Below are 19,853 nucleotides of genomic sequence, written 5' to 3'. Positions count from 1 at the left end.
CTTCCTCAATATGCGCGTTCCCGTAACAATGCATGCAAATGTCTCGGCTGGCATTTTCGGTACACACACCTCCAGGTTGCGCTCCGTCCTGTGGCCGCTGGGGGGCAGAGTATCCGCTGCATTCCGCTGTCAGGATTCCAGCGAAGAAGAAACTATCTCCCATCTAATTCCCGTCGGACAGTAAAATCTCGTCTTTTCTGTTTTAACAAAATCATTTTTGGACCCGCTCTCCAGTGTTGGGACGATGGGCACCAGAGATGATGAATACGACTATTTATTCAAAGGTAAAGCGGTGTTTGTTGTTATTTGGCAGGCTAGGCGGTGGAGCTAACGGAACCGCCGTCAGCCTTTTGTGTTCGGGTCTCAACAAACTTCTCTGACGTGAGTCAGCGCGTTGAATCGGTTTTCCGAACTCCCGACGAACCATGTCTGACTCGTTCGGGTAGGAAATTGTTCATCCGGTGCTTGTTGTTCGTGCTAAAGCGCATCTTGGTTCGGGATAGCGGTTAGCTCGGGTTAGCCTGCCGACAGCCAGCGGGACACACCTAGACCTAACATGATCAGATCCTCCTGATGCGATCCGGACCGATCTGCCAGCAGCACCGTTAACGGGCCCGAGACGACGTTTAACAGCAAATTCAGAGCCCGAGGCAGAACCGGGCTGGTCCAGCTGAGGTGAAACTGGACGAAAAACTCTTAACTGCTTTATTGATCAGGTTATTAATATCAGATTATTGATCAGGTTGTTCATCTGTGGGTTATTTATATTCCACTCTCACGTGAGCTTCCGGTTTCGTATTCTCACATTTCTTCCACTAACCTCCTGTTTTCCCGAGAGTTTTAACTTCATTTATCAGTTTATAAAAACACCAAATCCTGAAAGGAGCAGAATCACCAAAGAGAACATAAAATAATCAAGTATCATTAAAATAACTCCTGAATAAGAAGTAAAACGGTTGTATTTGTCTTTTTCAACCCCCCCCCCAAGCGATTTATTTTAGTGCATCTTAGTTAAAATTGAAATATTCTGCTTAAAACTGTCAATGTTGTCAGGTAAAAACTCTGCACTGCATTCAAATTTAAATCTGCCATCGCTATTGGCTGAGAAGTACACTATGATGTCAGCTGGTACATTATGAGATCACAATGTTGTTGGCCTTGTTCGAGTTGAGCAGCGCCTCGCTTGGAAAACAGATGAAAGCAGACGGATGCAGCAGGGGGAGTGGCTGAAAGCCGGCGTTTAATGCCTGATTCATGCTCCTCCATCTGCGTCAGTGCTGAGACACGCAACGTCAGAGAGCTCCGCGAGGACGGACGGAGTCGAGCTCTCTTTTCTAAACATCCGTCAGTCGAGACGGAGAACGCAAGCTTGTGATTGGTCAGGACGCCGCTGTTGTCTACAGCGCCGCCATTGCGCCCTCAAAAACATAAAGAGAGCCGAGGATAACTAGTGGCAGACACGGAGCAGCTTGAAGAATACCTCGCGAAAAAACTCTAAAATATGAATGTTTAATTCCCCAGTGACAGGAGGAGTGAAAAGATGCGCAGCAAGCGTTTTATTAGTGGATGGAAATGACAGGAAACGTGGGTTTAGAGGTGGCGAGCGCATGAAGAGGTGGAGGAGAATGAGAGACAAATTTGTCTGTTAAAAAGTCTCTTATATACAAAAAAACATAATATAAACACACCATCTTGGACCGGATGCATGACAGGATACCACAGAACAGCCTACGTCCTCTGTTGTCCTGCTGGGGAATTGCTTTGCAACACTCTCCAGGAGACGGAGAAGTATGAGAGCAAAACGCTTCCGTCAATCCGTGCGTGTCTGTCCTTTGCGGAGCTGACGGAGAAGCATGAACCAGGCTTAAGATGATCAAATTTCCCTACATGTAGCTCGCAGGTGATGATGGATAAAGATATCACATTCATTCATACTTGTTTAATTTGTAATTAAAGTTCTGGTGCTTGTTAGCAACTGAAACACATCCTGACAATATCATGTAATGTTGACATGTGCATATGAAGTAATAATAAGTAAAGGTTAGCAGCTGTAGAGTTTTAGTGTGCTCATAGGAAATGTGACAATAAAAACACAAATCACATTTCTCTTTATGGCCTATATAGTTGTCATCTTAGATCAGGTGAGAGCGAGGCGTTTCCTGTCACGCCCTAGGTTTTGCAACCGGCGGAGAGCAACTGCAGCGCCTTGCTCCAAAATCTGCGGCCGCCTTGATCTCACGAGGTTATCGTTGCCTACGTAGGCATGACATCAGAGCAAGTCGGCGTCAAGTCAGACACAAATCTAACCAGCATGCACTGCGCGCCGATCACCGGTGATCGAATCTGCGCAGAACTGGATCATCTTGAACACGGCCAATGTGAGCCTGTGTGTGTGTGTGTTAGCGGCTCTGCCCTTTCGGTCTGCCAGGCAGCAGCATTTTTTAAACAGGAAATGGGAGTGGAGTGAGACTCTGGTAGGGGTGACTTGCTCTTTAACATGGCACCTGTCAGTGGACGGGGCCAAGGGGGTGGGACTCCTAACATCCTGATAAAACGATCCCGCTCCTATGTATTTTAGACCAGATTTTTATGGTTATATGTTACAAAGCAACAACTGGGAATTATTTCATTCATTTTCAACAACATTTTGATGGATATTTCCTGAAATTTATGGTAAAAACTTCAAATTGTCTCTTTAAAAAATATTGAGTAAAAAACGCCCAGAGACAAATAAAAAAATATAAATAAATTACGGGTGCACCAATTGCAGTTTTTGGCTGATCACTGTTCACCAATCTTGAAAAAAATAAAAACAGACTTGCTGATACTGATTTTTGTCTCAACTAAAAGCAGATTATGTCAATGTTTCAATTTCCTTTTATTGTGAAAACCAACATGAATACTCATGAAACAATACCATTTTCAACTGGACATGAGGTAATGCTCTCAAGTAGGGATGCAATGATACCACTTTTTTCCAAAACGATACGATGTCGATACTTGGATCTGAGTACTCCCCGATCCCGATTACCAATACCGATACTTCTACCAAACAAAAAAAATGCGATGATTTGGAATACAGATTTGATTTTCAACAGGAAAAGTTTGTGAAGTAGATAAAAAGTAAAATATATGAATGGAAATCATCACAAAACTAAAATATTAGGTGAACAGAAATGACAAGTTACAGGGAAGCCATTTTCAAGCAACTGCATTGGTATCAGTTCCTGGTATCGGCTAACTTTTACCAATACTGGTATCGGTATTGGTACCAGTATCGTATCGGTGCATCCCTACTTTCAAGCATAAATGAACGTCTTTAGCATTGCTGTTTGAACAACAAAATCATATTTGTTCCTTTAGACTTTCATTTTTCAAAATTTGAAAACAAAACTTTTGTACCCGTTTTCACACGCATGTTCAAAAATTATTCTATAGCAATGATTGGCTTGAAAAGAACCCGAGATTGGGGCCGATAGATTGGTGCACCCCTAAAATAAATGGCTATAATAGAAACTTTTGTACCAGAGCCAGAAAGGTCTAGAACCGCTCCCGGGTTCTGGATGCTTGATGTTGTTCTAAAGGTTCTTTAAGGATAGTGGGTCAGGGAGCACCAATAATCCTGCATCATAAATAAAATAGACATCCATTAGTTTCTCCTCATTCTTGTTACTTGGACTTTAAACTGTTTTTATCTTTATTTCTGCGGTTTTCTAGATTCAGGATGTCTGATGTGTTTCCTTTGTCCTGCTTTGCCTCAGTGGTCCTCATCGGTGATTCGGGTGTAGGAAAGAGTAACCTGCTGTCTCGCTTCACTCGTAACGAGTTCAACCTGGAGAGTAAGAGCACCATCGGGGTGGAGTTCGCCACGCGTAGCATCCAGGTGGACGGCAAGACGGTGAAGGCTCAGATTTGGGACACAGCTGGACAAGAACGTTACCGGGCCATCACATCAGCGTGAGTACAGAACCACAGGTCTGGTTGGGTTGGACCAGCACTGATGTCACACGGAATCGGTTTTAATTTACTATGACAGGATTGGTTATGTTTTGCTGCCTTTACCCCTAATTCCAGAATCTCACTGTGGGTGACTGGCCGGAGACACAAACATGCAAAAATATGCACATTTTCAGATTAAACTGGTCCGTAGACAAGTTTTAGACCTGACCAGGTCACGAGACCCTGGGCTTAAAGTCTGATCTCCTTCCTGGTTGGAAGCTGCTGATGTTTGGTGCGTGTGCTGCAGGTATTACCGAGGGGCGGTGGGCGCTCTCCTGGTCTACGACATCGCCAAACACCTAACCTACGAGAACGTGGAGCGCTGGCTAAAGGAGCTGAGAGATCACGCCGACAGTAACATCGTCATCATGCTGGTCGGCAACAAGAGCGACCTGCGCCACCTGAGGGCCGTTCCCACCGACGAGGCCCGAGCGTTCGCTGGTCAGTCTCGCTTCCATCCCCTTTAGGCTAGAGACGTGTAAAACATCCAAACTTTGAGTTGGGTCTGCAACCTGTGGCCAGAAACAACATGGAAATTCAATTCATAGAACCAGCCAATCAGATCCATCCATTTGAGTTGATATTTTATCGATCAAAATCCAGGAAGTCGGAAGCGTCCTTCAGAAAAAAAACATTTCAAACATCGTAATAAACAAATTACAACATTTTCGACAACAACAAATAAAGACTCAAGTGAATGAATTTAGCTAAACTGAACTAATTTATTTGGATTTAAATGTTGAATTTGTTGTTTTCACAAAACCTAAAAGGACTCAGAGTTTAGAATTTTATCACAAAAATCAAGAGTTAGTCCTTCATGCTGTATTTTTAGAGTTGGAATTGTATTTCTACAACAGCGTCAGCAGTTTTATTTTGTAGGAGTTTTATTTAGAGGGAAAAGGACAGAAGTGTGAAGGCTGCACATTGTGGTGAATAAAAGTAAATAATTGATCACGGCAAGAACCTTTGAGTCATCAGCTGAACAGATAAGAAGTTATGTGGTGGGAGGGAGTCTCTGTGAAAACATTTAGTGGTTCTGTGTGGTGAAGCGGGTCAAACGGGCCGTTATCAGAGGAATGCTGCTGGTTTCATGTCTGGAACTTTTCCCTCTAGAGAAAAATGGTTTATCCTTCCTGGAGACGTCGGCTCTCGACTCCACCAACGTAGAGACGGCCTTCCAGACCATTCTGACAGGTGTGTGTGTGTGTGTTTTACTCTCTCATTTTCGTTTGCAGGTGTTTTTCTTATCAGACATTTATGATAGGGCCCGACCGATATGCCTTTTTTGGGACTGATACTGATATAAAACTTTTAACAAAGGCCGATAGCCGATATAATGGCCGATAAATCTCCCTCACAAAAAAAAGAAATGAAAATGTTCTTAAGCTTAAACCCTTCATTCTCTGCCTTTTTGATGCAAACTTATTTCTCTATTACACACCAAAGAACTGTCTCCATAACTCACTAGGGCTTCCAAGTCATGCAAATAAGATTTATTTAGCAGATCTCAAAAACAACAGAACACACAAACTCAGGCCCTGTCCACACAGCTGGGGATCTGCCAAAACGTAGATATTTTTCTACGTTTTGGCCTGTCATCCACACGAAAACGGAGTTTTTTCACACGAAAACGGATCTTTTTGAAAACTCCGGCCAAAGTGAAGATCTGCGTTTTCTCCGTTTTGGGTGTCTGCGTGTGGACAGACAAAACCGGAGTTTTAAGGTCCGCAACGTCACTTTCCGCGACAAAAAAATGCTGACATCACGCGTGCGACCTGTGTTTACACTAGCCGACAGCATGGATGCCCTCAGAGCTGCGCTCGCTTTATCAATTGTCCAAGCGCTTTCTGCGTGTTTGTTTTTGCTCCTTGCGGGGGACCACAGACGAAGGACGAGGTTAAGAACGGGGGAAGTACTGCCGCCTACAGGTCTGGCATGTCTTTAACAACCAGTGGCGGCTGGTGAAAAATATTTTTGGTGGGGCTGTGCTATTTTTTTTTTAAACAAACTTGTGCTTTCTGAGCTTTGTGCACAACTTCACTATTTCCTGAATTAAGCACAGCTCTTTTATTTCCTGTCTTACATCATTGGACAAACTGATTAATCCAGGTGTGTCTGACTATTGGCACGCTGCCTTGCAGACCAAGGTTGAAAAATACTGCATTAAATTGCACATAAAATAACATGACCATAAATGGTAAATAGGCAATGCAAGAGGCAAGTAACAAAAACATTTTGTTTAGTTTCAACATTTGAGTGAACACCAAAAATTATGAGCAGGTCACTGTTACAGTAATGGTAGTAAACACCACTTAGACAAAATGCCAGAAATTTACACTGTTAAATATTTCTGGAGTGTTGTGCCAAGGTCAACTTTATACAAAGATCAAGTGGATGCATTTGTGTGTGTGTGTGTGTGTGTGATACCTCATTTGTACAGAAATTTTGCCCTTCTGTCCTTCTGAGTGGCAAAGCTCTCGATTAGCTTTTTATTGAAGTCAGGAATGTTTGTGACAAGCTTTTTTTTCCATGGAGAGCATGGCAAGAGCATTCAGCCCATCCTGTGTCATGGTGTTCCTCAAGGAAAGTCTTAATCCTCTTTAAAGTAGAAAAGCACCTTTCTGTTTCGGCTGTGGTCATGGGTGTGGTGACAAGAATCTTCTTTTGCATGGCTCAGGATGGTGTGAAAAACCTGTCATATGATAAATAAAAAACAACAGATGAGTACATAGGAAACACTTTCATAGGAAATAATGTCATCAGTATCCTCTTACAAATGTCATATTTCCCAGTTTTTGGGACAATAAAACATTTCTGATTCTCAATCAGATGTTTTTACATTTGAGGTAAAAACATCTAATTGAGAATCAGAAATGTTTAATTGTCCCAAAAGCTGGGAAATTTGTTTGCTGCAGCAGAAGTGTAACAAGTAAAATGGAATCAGATTGATGTATGTAAAAATTTACATGAAATACACATTTACGTGATTAAATATGTATAATAAGTATGTGTGTTGAAATTAGTTTTTACAGTTATTGCACATTAAACATGTTATTAAACAAATGTCCCGGTTTGTGGGACAACCAAGGATTTCTGATTCTGATTGTCTTGTTCACAGAAATGTAATGTACAGCTTACCTCTGCACCCAGCTGCTGTTGTTCCCTGCATGGCAACGTTAGCTCTGCTGCCTAGCATGGCTAGCTTCACCGTGTTGTCCATGTGTGCCCGGGATGACTCGTGTTTCTTCCCCTTCTCAGAAAAATGTTTCATGTCTGTAACTCCTGACTCATCCATGCCTTATCTGTCCCAGCCGTTTTGAATAACAAACACAGAAAGCAAAATAACGCATTAGCGTGATTGCATCCAGCTAGCCAAGCCTTCTTGGTGTACCAATTTCGGGAGAAGCCTAGTGTGTACAGTTTACCTCTCTCCTTCTCCTGCTGGCTTATACGTCGGGCTGATCTGGTCCAAGCTCTTTGACATTAAGTTTTTCCACCATAGTTCTCCTCTCGAACGGATACTGGAGAAGAGACCGAACTGAATTCAGTGGCTGCTGAGATCCGGTGTATGCTGGTTCTAGTCACCGGCGGCGTCCATGTTACATCTGCGTCACGACCAAAAACGACTCTGCCGAGTTCTACTGAACACCAACGAATCCTTTGGCGGTAGCTCCATCGCCCATCATGCTACTGAAACGTTCTGAAACAACGTCGACGCTGATTGGATACATTCCCATTCGTACCCTTTGATATTCTTGTCAGCAATTGGACAGCTGGTCTCGTCCTGTTTGGGCGATTGAAAAACAGCACACACAGCCTCCACCGCTCGGCAGAGGTCGGCAGAGACCAATATAGATATATATATATATATATGATTTATTTTTGTTACAAAACACACAATTAACTTAGAATATGTAATTATTGTTAATTTTATTTATTTATTTTTTAATAAAAATTAAAAACTGGGAGGGCGGTGTACTATCGCCCTCTACTGGCCAGCCGCCACTGTTAACAACGTATTTATCCGGATACGTGTGGACAGTTTTTTTTTAAAAACGAGGTGGTGTGGATGCAAGTTTTTGGAGGGGCGGATATTCGTTTTTAAAAAAACCGGCTACGTGCGGACTAGGCCTTAGTCACAGCATAAATCTAACATTGAAGATTTTTCTTGTAAACTGTGGTTTCCACAAATACATTTTAACTTTAAGGAATATTCCACCACTCAGTAAAACGGTGTCTTGTTAAGATTCCCCAGAGTTAGACAAGTCAGAAAAAGCATTTTATAACCAGCCCAACATGATCTGGCAGCAGCTGGTTTTCTTAGTTTAGCAAAAAACAATGTAAGTGAATTCACATACATTGTAGTGTTTTTTTATGTAAGTGAATGCAAGCCTTCCCTTCCATTGCTGTATGCTAAAACAACTGGTTACAACATGTTTATTCTGACTTAGCTAACTCTGGGGAATCTAACAACACACACACGTTTAGGGACAGAAGATCCCTATAAGAATATTAAAATAATAAAAATTCAGCAATAAATCAAACGTAATACGTGTGCTTTGTAACAAAGTAACACTCTGAGGAAGTTAACTTGGTGAACTCATTCACCCTGGGCAGGAAATAATTGCACATAAGAAACATAAATAAGAATAAATTAAAAAAGTTCCAAAACAATAATTTGTGTTCAAAGTTCAAAGAAGTGGAGCCACACAACATGAGTTCATAAAGCTGGCGCCATCTGCTGGATAGGTAGCGCAATATCGGCCGTCTTTTTGGCCGATAGCTGATACTGTTAATGACCCCAATATCGGCCAGCCGATATATCGGTCGGGTCCATCGACATATAAATATTGGACAATGGGTTTCCATAGAATCCAATAATAAGTTTTTGTGCTAAAATGGGAGGTGGCCACCACCGCCATTTTGACCGTGTCACAGGTTCCGTCAAGCCCAGACAATTCCATAAAAGGGAAGAGAGGTGGAGCTGAGGGTGGGGCTGTAAGGCTGGGATCAACTGACGACACCCAGTCGAACTAGCTACAAGCTAACCTGAAGCTAACCCAAAGCTAATGCGGAGTTGGGAGCTAAGCTAATGGAGGTAGCAACCTAGCTACAACCGGAGTTAACTGTGCACAACACCGGAGCTTCTGAGTCAGAGATACGCCGGGCTGACCGCTGGGTAAAACCGGGTGGAACACAGAGGTCTCCCGAGAGCTCCACAAGCCGGCAGCCGCACAGCAGACAAGCGCCGCTGTGATCTGAGATGCGCAGAGCTGCCGCTGGGGAGAACCGGGTGGAAAGGTTTCCATCCCAGAGCTCCACAAGCCGTCAGCCCGCACAGCACACAGAAGCCGCTATCAGACAGAGATGTGCCGAGCTGCGGGGAGGAGAGAAACGTGTGGGAAACATCCGTCTCCCGAGAGCTCCACAAGCCGATAGTCGGAACCCAGCTCCACCAACATGTTATATTTTAACCCATTTTCTAAAGTGCAGCATTATGTTAAATGTACTGGGTTTTTCCCTATTACATTTAAATTTCATGGTTAAACAGTACATGTTAAAATCTAAGCTCAGCTCGGCAGTGACCTAAAATACATACATATAATTTTACTTACTGAAAAAAATGAAGTGGAGACTCCTTGGACGCTCTATTAGTGCAATTAATGCCACAGCAAGTCATTTTGTCCAACAGTTGCACAAATAATATCCAAAAAAGAATACACACACAGAGAGACTCAAAATCCCGGAACAGTTTCCAAGCCAGACCGAGGCTCTACTGAGGCCTTTCCACGGAGGTAGCTCTGTGGTCACGTGGGTCTGATGCTCATTAATTATACAGAATTTTAGGCTTTTAATACACTTAAACAGAAGAGTGAGAAAAAATTCACCCCCCCTCAGAGTTGTCATGAGTGTAAACTAGATCATTTAAACAAAAAACATGTTTTGGAACCAGGCTGTAAACATGTTTATTTCTGCTGTGAAATTTGTTTTTTTAACATGGGAGTCAATGAGGATTTGCTCGCTTCTGGTACCAGCCCCTAGTGGATGAGGGTGGAACTGCAATTTTTGGTACTTCCGGGATTGCTCAAATTTTTGAGCTGCATTGTGGGGGCTTGGTCGGGTCCTAATTTATGATGTCGACAGGTTTGAGGAAGTCCGGTCTGGAGTGAAAGGTTCTGTTCTGACCTGTATCAGTGTGGGCGTGGAACCAACAACTTAAGAGAATGTATAAGTGTTTCTGCCTTACTCAGATAGCTTCATGAACAGCCTCTGCTCAGAGAAATTGGTTATTGTCCTTCAGAACTGATGTGCTAACGGCTAGTTTGACATCAATGTTTGTTCCTGTCGTCTTACAACAGCGACATTCCCAGTAGAGGTGTGAATCTTCACTTGTCTCCCGATTCGATAACGATTATTGGGTCAACGATTCAATTCGATTCGATATCCCGATGCATCACGATTATTTCATATTGATTTGTTTTCATCGATAAATAGAAGATGTCAGATAATTGCTTTTTTTTTAATCAGAAACATAATTGACACAACCTGCCATCCCTCAAAAGCTCTCGATTCACAACAGGTTAGGACAAAACATTTAAACATTTAAGAAGATTTAACAAAGTAAAACATCTGTTTCCTCGTTCACCACCACGCCTCAGGCTGAGAAAAACACGCTTTGCAAAAACTCACAAAATCTAAAAAAGTACTGAAAACCTACAGGACACATAATGTAATAATAAAATACATAATGGGTTCATATATGAGTGTTTAGTGTCTCTGAGCAGCTCTAGAGTCAAATATTTATGCCACAGTTGAAGGGTGTCAGAAATAACACCAAATTAAATGTTTGACTTAGTTTATTTTATTTGAACCCAGTGGTTCATTTCTGAAATGTTGGAGAATGAATCAAGTTCTGTTTGATGCAGAAAACAATAAAACATAAAACAAATTCTACACTTCCAATAATATTTAAGATGTGTGTTTTATTCTTCCTGATAATAACACCAGCAGAAGGCTGTGGGCTGGATTAGGATTAAATTACCCAGCTGATGGATCTCTTCCACTAACCAGCTAACTACAAACCTTTCCACTAACCTGACCTGTGTGACCCTCACCATGTGACCCTCATGTCCATGCTGTCTCTGGGGGAGCAGATAGGAGACAAGATCTCCTGTAACTTAAAAGGAACCAAAGCTTCCTCCCAGTTTCTCTTTAAGATGAATTTAACATCAGTTTATCTTCATGAAACAAAAGAATAAAGTGGAACAAGAACTTCTATCTTCTATTTCTCTCTCCTTTTAACTTTTCCGTGTCCCTACATAAAAGAGACAGACGATCACGCTGCAGCCGCCATCACTGACCCCGCCCCCTCCCCAAGACCGGATCTCCCAGCATCACAACACTCGGTCTGACTGAGCGCTTCCAGGAGAAATAATAATTAAATTATGAAAATAATAACGTGTTTGGAGCATCGGTTTGGAGGAGCGTCCTCCGATCCTCTCGTGTGAGCAGTGTCTCTCTCAGTCGCTGATCGAGCGAGCGGAGCACGCCGCATGACATCCTGCTCATTTAACATAATTCACGGCCCAAATCCAACAGAACCGGTCGGGCTGATTCGGTTCCGGTTCGGTCTCAGATTACAACTCCAGCGCTCAGCCCTGCAGTACCAAATTAAGGCGGAACCAGTTGGTAAATGTGGAGGACGCTCACTCTGACAGATTTGGATGCTGCGCTGGACAAACTACATTCCATTATAATCGATTATGGCGTACTCTTCTACGATGCAGAATCGTTTATGTCCCGCATCCCGATGCATCGAACAATTCATGCTACCAGATTATAAACACGAAAATCTGTGTTCATTTACAAACTAGCAATGCGTTCTTTGGTTCTGTCAGACTTTAATCAGAATCAGAATCAGAAGAATTTTATTGCCAGCGCTCCTTTCAGAGCGTAGGAACTTGACTCCACAGTACAACCTGACCAAGGTTACACACACACACACACATATAGACAAGACAGATACAGGCAGACCATGGGAGCAGCCATAACGGCGCTCCTTTGTAGATGAGTAAGGGAATACAGGAGGGAAGTTCAGGGAGGGAGAAAAAAGGCATTAACAGGGTTACACCAGCAGGGTGTAGCGCTCCAATGCAAAAAAAACACCCGACATGTAAGCAACAAACGTCACAGTTCACAACATGAGACCCGGTAGGTAGGGGGGTGGGGCTGGGATCCTGGTTTCATCAGCGGGGGCGGCCTGTGTGGCGCTCAACCAGCTGGCTCCGCAGGTGGGAGGGAGGTCAGGGGAAGCACAGAGAGCAGTGAGTCCTTCAGCTTCATGACCTCGGTAGAGAGCACAATCTGAAGGGGGGGGGGGGGGGGGGGGGGGGGGGATAGAGATTCACAGCATTTGTCTGCATTCCTTCCAGCATGGGGGTTTTGCATGCAACTCCAAGGCTGCTTATGGCGTCAGATTCGATAACAGAACTTTGTTTTGGGTCAGACAGAGATAATTTTTCCTCTCTGCCTTAAGTCTGTATTGATCATTCAAGTCCTCCAGTGAAGCCAATTCAGTGATTAAACATCTCCACACCGTCCGGTGACCCTTTCCGAGATGTTATCAATCCTGCACGCTAACACCGGTAACGCAGCCAAGACATTGTCCAGCTTGCGATTCACCTCGAGCAACGTCCCAGTCTGTGAGGTATCCACCCGGACGGTGCCGTCCATGGATGCGGGTCGCCCTCCAATCGCTCCCATCATCCCAATTTTACGGAAAGCCAGATATCCTCCCACTCCAATCAGAAGAAATCCAACGATCATCAGGCCAAATATCCACATATCTTCGACGTCCTCAATGGACAGCTGAGAGAGACAGATGATATTCCACTTTTTCCAGGAATCGAACATGTATCCCGCTGCATGTGTCCCCTGAGGACAAGCGTGAGCCCCCTCCTCCGTCCTCATTGTAGAAAAAATCTTATCAATCGCGTTGAATGACCAATTAATTAAGTCCATATTGAAAAATAAAAAGGTGATTGCAGAGGAAATGCAGAGAAGCGCTCTGTAGGCAGACGGGACAAAAAGAGCCTTGGGAAAACACAGATAAGGGAGGAAAGGCAGAAGCGTCTGCTCCCTGTGAGCGCCAGAGAAAGGGACTCTATTTAACTCTATTTTTATGAGCAGAGGCTGTTCAGGCAGCTGTAGAGTAAGACTTGAAGTATTTCTAAGTTTTACACAGAAACACGTCGGAATGACTCCATTAATCCCATTTGTTGTTGTCACCAATCTGCTCCTCTACCTCTATCTATGGGTGTTCCTCAAGGGTCGATACTGGGCCCAACCTTATTCAAAATCTGCATTAATAACATTGTTCATGCTATTCGCAGTTCTCATTAGGGTTGGGCATCGTGTGATTTTGAACGATTCCGATTCCAATTCCTCCTTTCGATTCCGGTTCCTATTGATTCCCGATTGCGATTCTTTCAAGACATTCCATGTTTTAAGTGAGCCAGCTAACCACAGGTCCTACTTGATGAAATAATCTTAACTTCAACATGGATTTTAATTCTATGAACAACAACATCACCTTCATTTAGACAAAAACATGTTTTAGAGAAAAAAATGGTAAATGGCCTGTATTTGATACAGTGCCTTTTAGAGTCCTGGAACGCCCCAAAGCGCTTTACAACCAATCAGTCATTCACCCATTCACACACACATTCACACACTGGTGGGGATGAGCTACAATGTAGCCACAGCTGCCCTGGGGCGCACTGACAGAGGCGAGGCTGCCGAGCACAGGCGCCACCGGTCCCTCCGACCACCACCAGCAGGCAACGTGGGTTAAGTGTCTTGCCCAAGGACACAACGACAGTGACAGACTGAGCGGGGCTCGAACCTGCAACCTTCCGATTACGGGGCGAGCACTTAACTCCTGTGCCACCGTCGCCCCCAAAAGACTTGCAGCACAACCAGTGTGTTTGTTTCTGACCACAACCAAAGTCTGGAAGAAGCCTCTGGGATGAGAGGCTAAATGTCTCCAGAAACGTCCAGCTGTTTTCCTACCTGCAGCAGCATTCAGTCAGAGCAGAAACTTAAATGTAGCTGCTGTCAGTAACAATCTAACAGATTTTAAACATTAAAACTCTCAACAGAAATAGTTCAAAAAGGAAATAAAAAATGTTATTTATTATTATTATAACTATTTATTGTGGCAGAAGCTGGTGTGGTCCACCACAGAGAAGCTTTTCTAGCATGATGACTTTAATTATTCTACAGGTTATTGTACGGGGGGCTCGGTGCTGCACACAGACAGCTGGTGTGATCAGCTCTGAAAAGCGTTGATCACAAATTGCAGATCACGTTTATTTTTCACGGAGAAAGGCCACGGATTCCTCTTCCGTCTGCATTCTAGGAATCAAAAAGAAAAACGATTCCGGGAAAAACTAACAGTTAGAACCGGTTCCAATCGATGCTCGATGCCAAACCCTGTTCTCATATACATTTATATGCGGATGACACCTTTGGTAGAGCAGGAAACGCAGGGATGGTAGCCCTCGAGGACGGGAGTTGGTGACGCCTACTTGAGGCAACCTGGAGTTTCATTTTAAAAGTCTGATCAGAAGATGTTTCTGAAACTTCCTGATTGAATCTTCTTCTCCTCCAGAGATTTACCGCATTGTGTCCCAGAAGCAGATGTCTGAGCGCCAGGAGAGCGACATGTCGCCTAGCAACAACGTGGTCAACATCCAGGTGCAGCCCACTGAAAACAAACCAAAGATGCAGTGCTGTCAGAACATCTAGCGCCGCCGTGGACCTGCTGCTACCCCCGCCCCATCCCCAGAGAACAGACTGCTTCGGTATGGAAACATCAAACCGCAGAGTCAAACCTGCAACCTGAACTCTACCTGCCCCACCTTAGTTAACCACCCACCCCCATTGTAAGACTAAGTGCCCCCCCCCCAGCAAAGCCCCATGTCTTTAGGCTACTGCAGGACAGCAGGCGTTTCCTCCCTCGTTAGATCTCCTTCCTGTAGAAGCGCTGACTCGTCTCAGAAACGTCTGAATGTGATTAGCTCCCCTCCTTCATTCCTCCACTTTTTTAATGACTCGTCTCGTATCTTCTTACTATATATAAATATATAAATCTGAAGCACATCGAATTCGCTCTGAAGCATAGTCCTCTGTCCACTCGTCTCCTGTCATTATAGCCCCGCCCCCTCCTATAGTGCAATGTACTGTCTGGAAACCACGTGGATGTATCGAGCGCACGAGCGCCGTTCGATCTGATGTCTGTGATTCTGTTCGCTTTGGGCGTGACTCGGTTTTATCATCACCTCTGCATCAGGTGTCTACGGAGGCCTGAAATGGACAAAAATCAATAAAAAATACATTTAAAAGGCTCAAAACAGTATTAATGTTTATCGATGCTTCTGTATGAATTTAAACTTCATTCTGTTATCAGTGTATTTAGAGCTCTTATTTGTTTCCGTATTTTGTTTTTAATTTACCTTTTAAGTAAATTATTGCACTTTTGAAAATCTGATGTTTTCTTTCATTTTCTCCTATCTTTTATATTTTCATGAGCTTAAATATGACGAGGCCTGTTGGCCGTTCTGGTGTCAGAACTACAGCTGATTTGGAGCTTTTGTGTTATTTTAGCTCAAGGCAGCTAGCCTTGTAGCTTAGAGGCTAAACAGGAAGTGTTTCTGTCCTTTTCTGGCTCCGTTTCAGGATCTCTGTTCGTCAGGAGATCTGAGCCAGCTCTGAGGAACAGACTCCGTCACAAAAGGAAATGGGAATAAAATTAAAGCAGAAATCAGAACAAATAAACACAAAATATAAAGATAAATAAGATAAATAATTAAACACATCTGATGAAAATAAAACAATTTTTAAAATCGGACAGTTTTTGGGCCGTTTTTGAATATGTATATTTTTGTCCTTTTCGGCTGTCCATACACCGCTTCTCATGCAGTGACCATCGCTCTGCTGCACTGCATGCTGGGAAACGACATGGATCTGGGTCAAGGGCAGGACTCCTGAACGTTCCGGTTCCGATGCCTGTGCTGAGATGTGATGAAACCCAAACAAAAGCGATTTAATTTTCACAGATCTAAAGCAGACCTGATTGGGTTTCTGATCCCACCCTAAACAGAACAGGTGAATCCCTTCATGACATTCCTCTGACCCACAGAACCGCTGGCTTGCAAAGATAAAGACTGACCCACGCGGAGGTCCGATTCCTGCACTAAACATCTGTAACTTTGTTCTGGTCAAAGATTAGATTTTTTAGCAGAACCAGAACCACTGTTTTAGAACCAGACTAGAGGAATCGGTCGAGCTGATTCGCAGTACCTCCTGCTGCTTGGCCGCCATCGACCCACATGTTCTGATCCGACCCGATCCTCGTGTGCCGTCACATAAAGCCTACATACACCGAGCTGCCTCTGACTTCCACACAGCGCACGGCTCCACCTCATATCGCCTTACATAGTCATTCAGTCATCAAGTAGTCAGAACCGTGCACGGTCCAACCCGACCCGGTTCGGTCCGGTCTGTAAACCGATGCCTCGCTAATGTCTCAAACCCCTGAGTGTTTGTGTTTAGTTACAGAGGGTAGCTCTGGAGTTTGTGAGCCTGGCTGGTTGTTTGGACCCGCAGCACCGCCAGCCTGACCTCTCCAGAACCAGCAGCTGGTTGACAGAGAATGAGTTCTGATCCAGATCAGTTGATTCCATTGTTGTTTTTTAAAGAAGTGTTTTGATTTTTATCTGGTTGATTCTGTAACTGACTGTAATGAAATGATGTCATTTCACCTAGTTGGAGGTTAATGTGAGAACGGGTCCAAATGGGTCCAAACCAACGCTTTTATGTTTGTACAGATCGATGAATTGTACAATGTGTCAATAACTTAAGTTATCAGTTTATCTTAATAAAGCTCACCAGTCATAAACCAGCAGACTTTCACTTCCTGTTAAACACCAAGTTCCAAGTTTAGAGGTGCCACCACGTCCCAAAGGTTCTGGACTGGTCTGAGATCTGAAGGTCGTTGGGAGACCTGTGAACTCATGGTCATGTTCTAGAAACCAGTTGGGGAAGATGTGAACTTTGTGACATGGTGCATGATCCTGCTGGAAGTAGAAGATGGGTCCATGTGGTCAAAGGGATGGACATGGTCACCAACAAGACTCAGGTAGGCTGTGGCGTTGAAACCAAGCTCAGGTGGTACTGATGGGTCCAAAGTGGGATTAGAACACCCCCAACAACTAATACACCACCAGCAGCCTGAAGGGTTGATACAAGGCAGGATGGATCCATGCTTCCGTGTTGGCGACACCAAATTCTGACCTGACAGCTAAAATCCAGACGCACCAGACCAGGAAAGTTTTCTCCGGTCTCTCCTGGTCCAGTTCTGGTGATCCTGTGGGAATTGTAGCTTCAGTTTCCTGTTCTTACCTGACAGGAGAGACACCTGGTGCAGTCCTCTGCTGCTGTGGTTCTGCAGACCTGAGTAGGAACCATAGCTGCTGTTGACTAGAACAAGGTTGGGGTGGTGGGGGCAGAGGTGTTGAGTGCCCACCCTGTAACTGGAGGGTTGTAAGTTTGCATCCCACTCACTTAAGTTGTTGTGTCCTTGAGCAAGACACTTAGATTTTGTGAAGCGCCGTGGGGTTTAGAAGGTGCTAACATTTCAGTATAATTTCTGGTTCCTTTCTGCGGTGTCTGTGCAACTAACAAACCATAAAACCACTCATCTGAGTTCTGACAGGTTTATTCAGTTCAGACTCGTTACACCTACCGAAGCTTTTCTCGGGTTCACGGATGAAAGCGTGAGCAGAAACAAACCATTTTACATCCGGTCAGCTTTGGAGCTCCTCAGGGCTCGGTGCTCGTTCGGCTTTTTTTATGAAATTGTTTTTATTCTGAAACAAAATCATCGTGTTTGACTCTGAGGAAACGCCATCTTTAGCTGCTTGTACAGTTAGTTATACGTCAAAAGGTGAATGACTATATTTAGCATTTTAAAGTCAGTTTTTCAGCTTCATTTCAAACAACTTAATCTCTTAATTGTAACATTAAAAATACTGACCAACAATTATCCTGTAGTACAAACAGTATATACACTCACTGGCCACTTTATTGGGTACGCCTTGGTAGTACCGGGTTGGACCCACTTTTGCTTTCCGAACTGCCTTAATCCTTCGTGACAAAGATTCAACAAGGTACTGGAATCATTCCTCAGAGATTTTGGTCCCTATTGACATGATGCCATTTCACAGTTGTTGCAAATTTGTCGTCTGCAAATCTCCCGTTCCACCACGTCTCAAAGGCTCTCTATTGGATTGAGATCTGATGACTGTGGAGTCCATCTGAGAACAGTAAACTCATTGTCATGTTCAAGAAACCAGTCTGAGATGATTTGAGCTTTAGGACATGGCTCATTATCCTGCTGGAAGAAGCCATCAGAAGATGGGTACACTGTGGTCATAAAAGGATGGATCAGCAAAAATATTCAGGTAGGCTGTGTCAAAGATTATCAGTTAGTACTAAGGGGCCCAAAGGGTGCCAAGAAAATGTCCCCCACACCATTACACCACCACCAGCAGCCTGAACTGTTGATACAAGGAAGGATGGATCCATACTTTCATGTTGTTGACGCCAATTTCTGACCCTACCATCCAAATGTCGCTGCAGGAATTGGGACTCATCAGACCAGGCAACATTTTTACAGTCTTCTACTGTCCAATTTTGGTGAGCCTGTGGGAACTGTAACTTCAGTTTCCTGTTCTTAGCTGACAGTAGTGACACCCGTTGTGGTCTTCTGCTGCTGTAGACCATCTGCCTCAAGGTTCAACTTGTGTGTTCAGAAATGCTCTTCCGCACATACCTTGGTTGTAACGAGTGGTTATTTGAGTTACTGTTGCCTTTCTATCAGCTCGAACCAATCTGGCCATACTCCTCTGACCTCTGGCATCAACAAGGCATTTTCACCCACAGAACTGCCGCTCACTGGATGTTTTCCTTTTTTTGGACCATTCTCTGAAAACCCTAGAGATGGTTGTGTGTGACAATCCCAGAAAATCAGCAGTTTCTGAAATACTCAGACCAGCCCATCTGGCACCAACAAACATGCCACGTCCAAAGTCACTTAAATCACCTTTCTTCCCCATTCTGAAGGACCGGTCGAACGCCATCTCCAAATCCATAAAACACATGTAGTTTGATTGGGCGAACTTCCACGCACCCTCCAGGACCCCCCTAAGGGTATAGAGCTGGCCCAGTGATGATAAACAAATTGATGACATACATAAAATAATTACTCAGAAATTACCCATCCATCCATCATTTGAACCAGCTTGACCACGCAGGGTTGCGGGGGTGGGTGGGGGGGTGCTGGTGTCTATCTCCAGCGGTCAATGGGCAATCAGGCAGGGTACACCCTGGACAGAGAGCCAGTCCATCGCAGCTCAGAAATTATATAAAACAAAAATAATATCTTTGAAATTTGAATCTTAAGCTGCTATTATTATTATTATTAAGATATAAATTGAGTGGTTCTGAAACTAATAAATACGATAAAAAGAACCAACATAAGATGTGTGTATCGAGCATAAACATGACATTTCCCATGAGCCTATGGTGAACCAGTAGGGGGCGTGTCCTGAGAGCAATCGGGGTTTCAGTAAAAGTGGCCCACCCCAAAAACATTTAGATTTTACTTTATGCATTTATATTTAATTAAAATACTTCATTGTGATATTGGAGCCAATGTGGCAACACACACAGCTGTTTCTTTTATTTGTTTTATTCACAAACAAACCCTAACCTGACTCTGGTCCTCAGCT

General features: G+C 43.8%; 1 protein-coding gene across 1 annotated transcript; it reads left to right on the top strand.

Annotated features, from left to right (window-relative positions):
- Positions 1-119: 119 nt before the first annotated feature.
- rab11a (RAB11a, member RAS oncogene family) lies at positions 120-16,963 on the top strand. Its single transcript, XM_015953263.3, has 5 exons — positions 120-284; positions 3,762-3,957; positions 4,247-4,440; positions 5,113-5,193; positions 14,672-16,963. The coding sequence occupies exons 1-5, from the start codon at positions 245-247 to the stop codon at positions 14,806-14,808; spliced, it is 648 nt and encodes a 215-aa protein (XP_015808749.1). The 5' UTR covers positions 120-244; the 3' UTR covers positions 14,809-16,963.
- Positions 16,964-19,853: the final 2,890 nt, after the last annotated feature.

This window comes from Nothobranchius furzeri, chromosome 9, assembly GCF_043380555.1.
Source record: "Nothobranchius furzeri strain GRZ-AD chromosome 9, NfurGRZ-RIMD1, whole genome shotgun sequence".
In the NCBI taxonomy this organism is placed as follows: domain Eukaryota; kingdom Metazoa; phylum Chordata; class Actinopteri; order Cyprinodontiformes; family Nothobranchiidae; genus Nothobranchius; species Nothobranchius furzeri.
The sequence above is the reverse complement of the archived record's forward strand: the minus strand, read 5'-3'. Positions and strand labels throughout refer to the sequence as shown.

What these genes read in the sequence shown, in the direction of transcription:
- rab11a (XM_015953263.3), top strand. Translation starts at nt 245, where the DNA reads ATGGGCACCAGAGATGATGAATACGACTATTTATTCAAAG. An exon ending in ATACGACTATTTATTCAAAG is followed by an intron (nt 285 to 3,761) that starts GTAAAGCGGTGT and finishes GCTTTGCCTCAG; the next exon opens with TGGTCCTCATCGGTGATTCG. An exon ending in CGAGGCCCGAGCGTTCGCTG is followed by an intron (nt 4,441 to 5,112) that starts GTCAGTCTCGCT and finishes TTTTCCCTCTAG; the next exon opens with AGAAAAATGGTTTATCCTTC.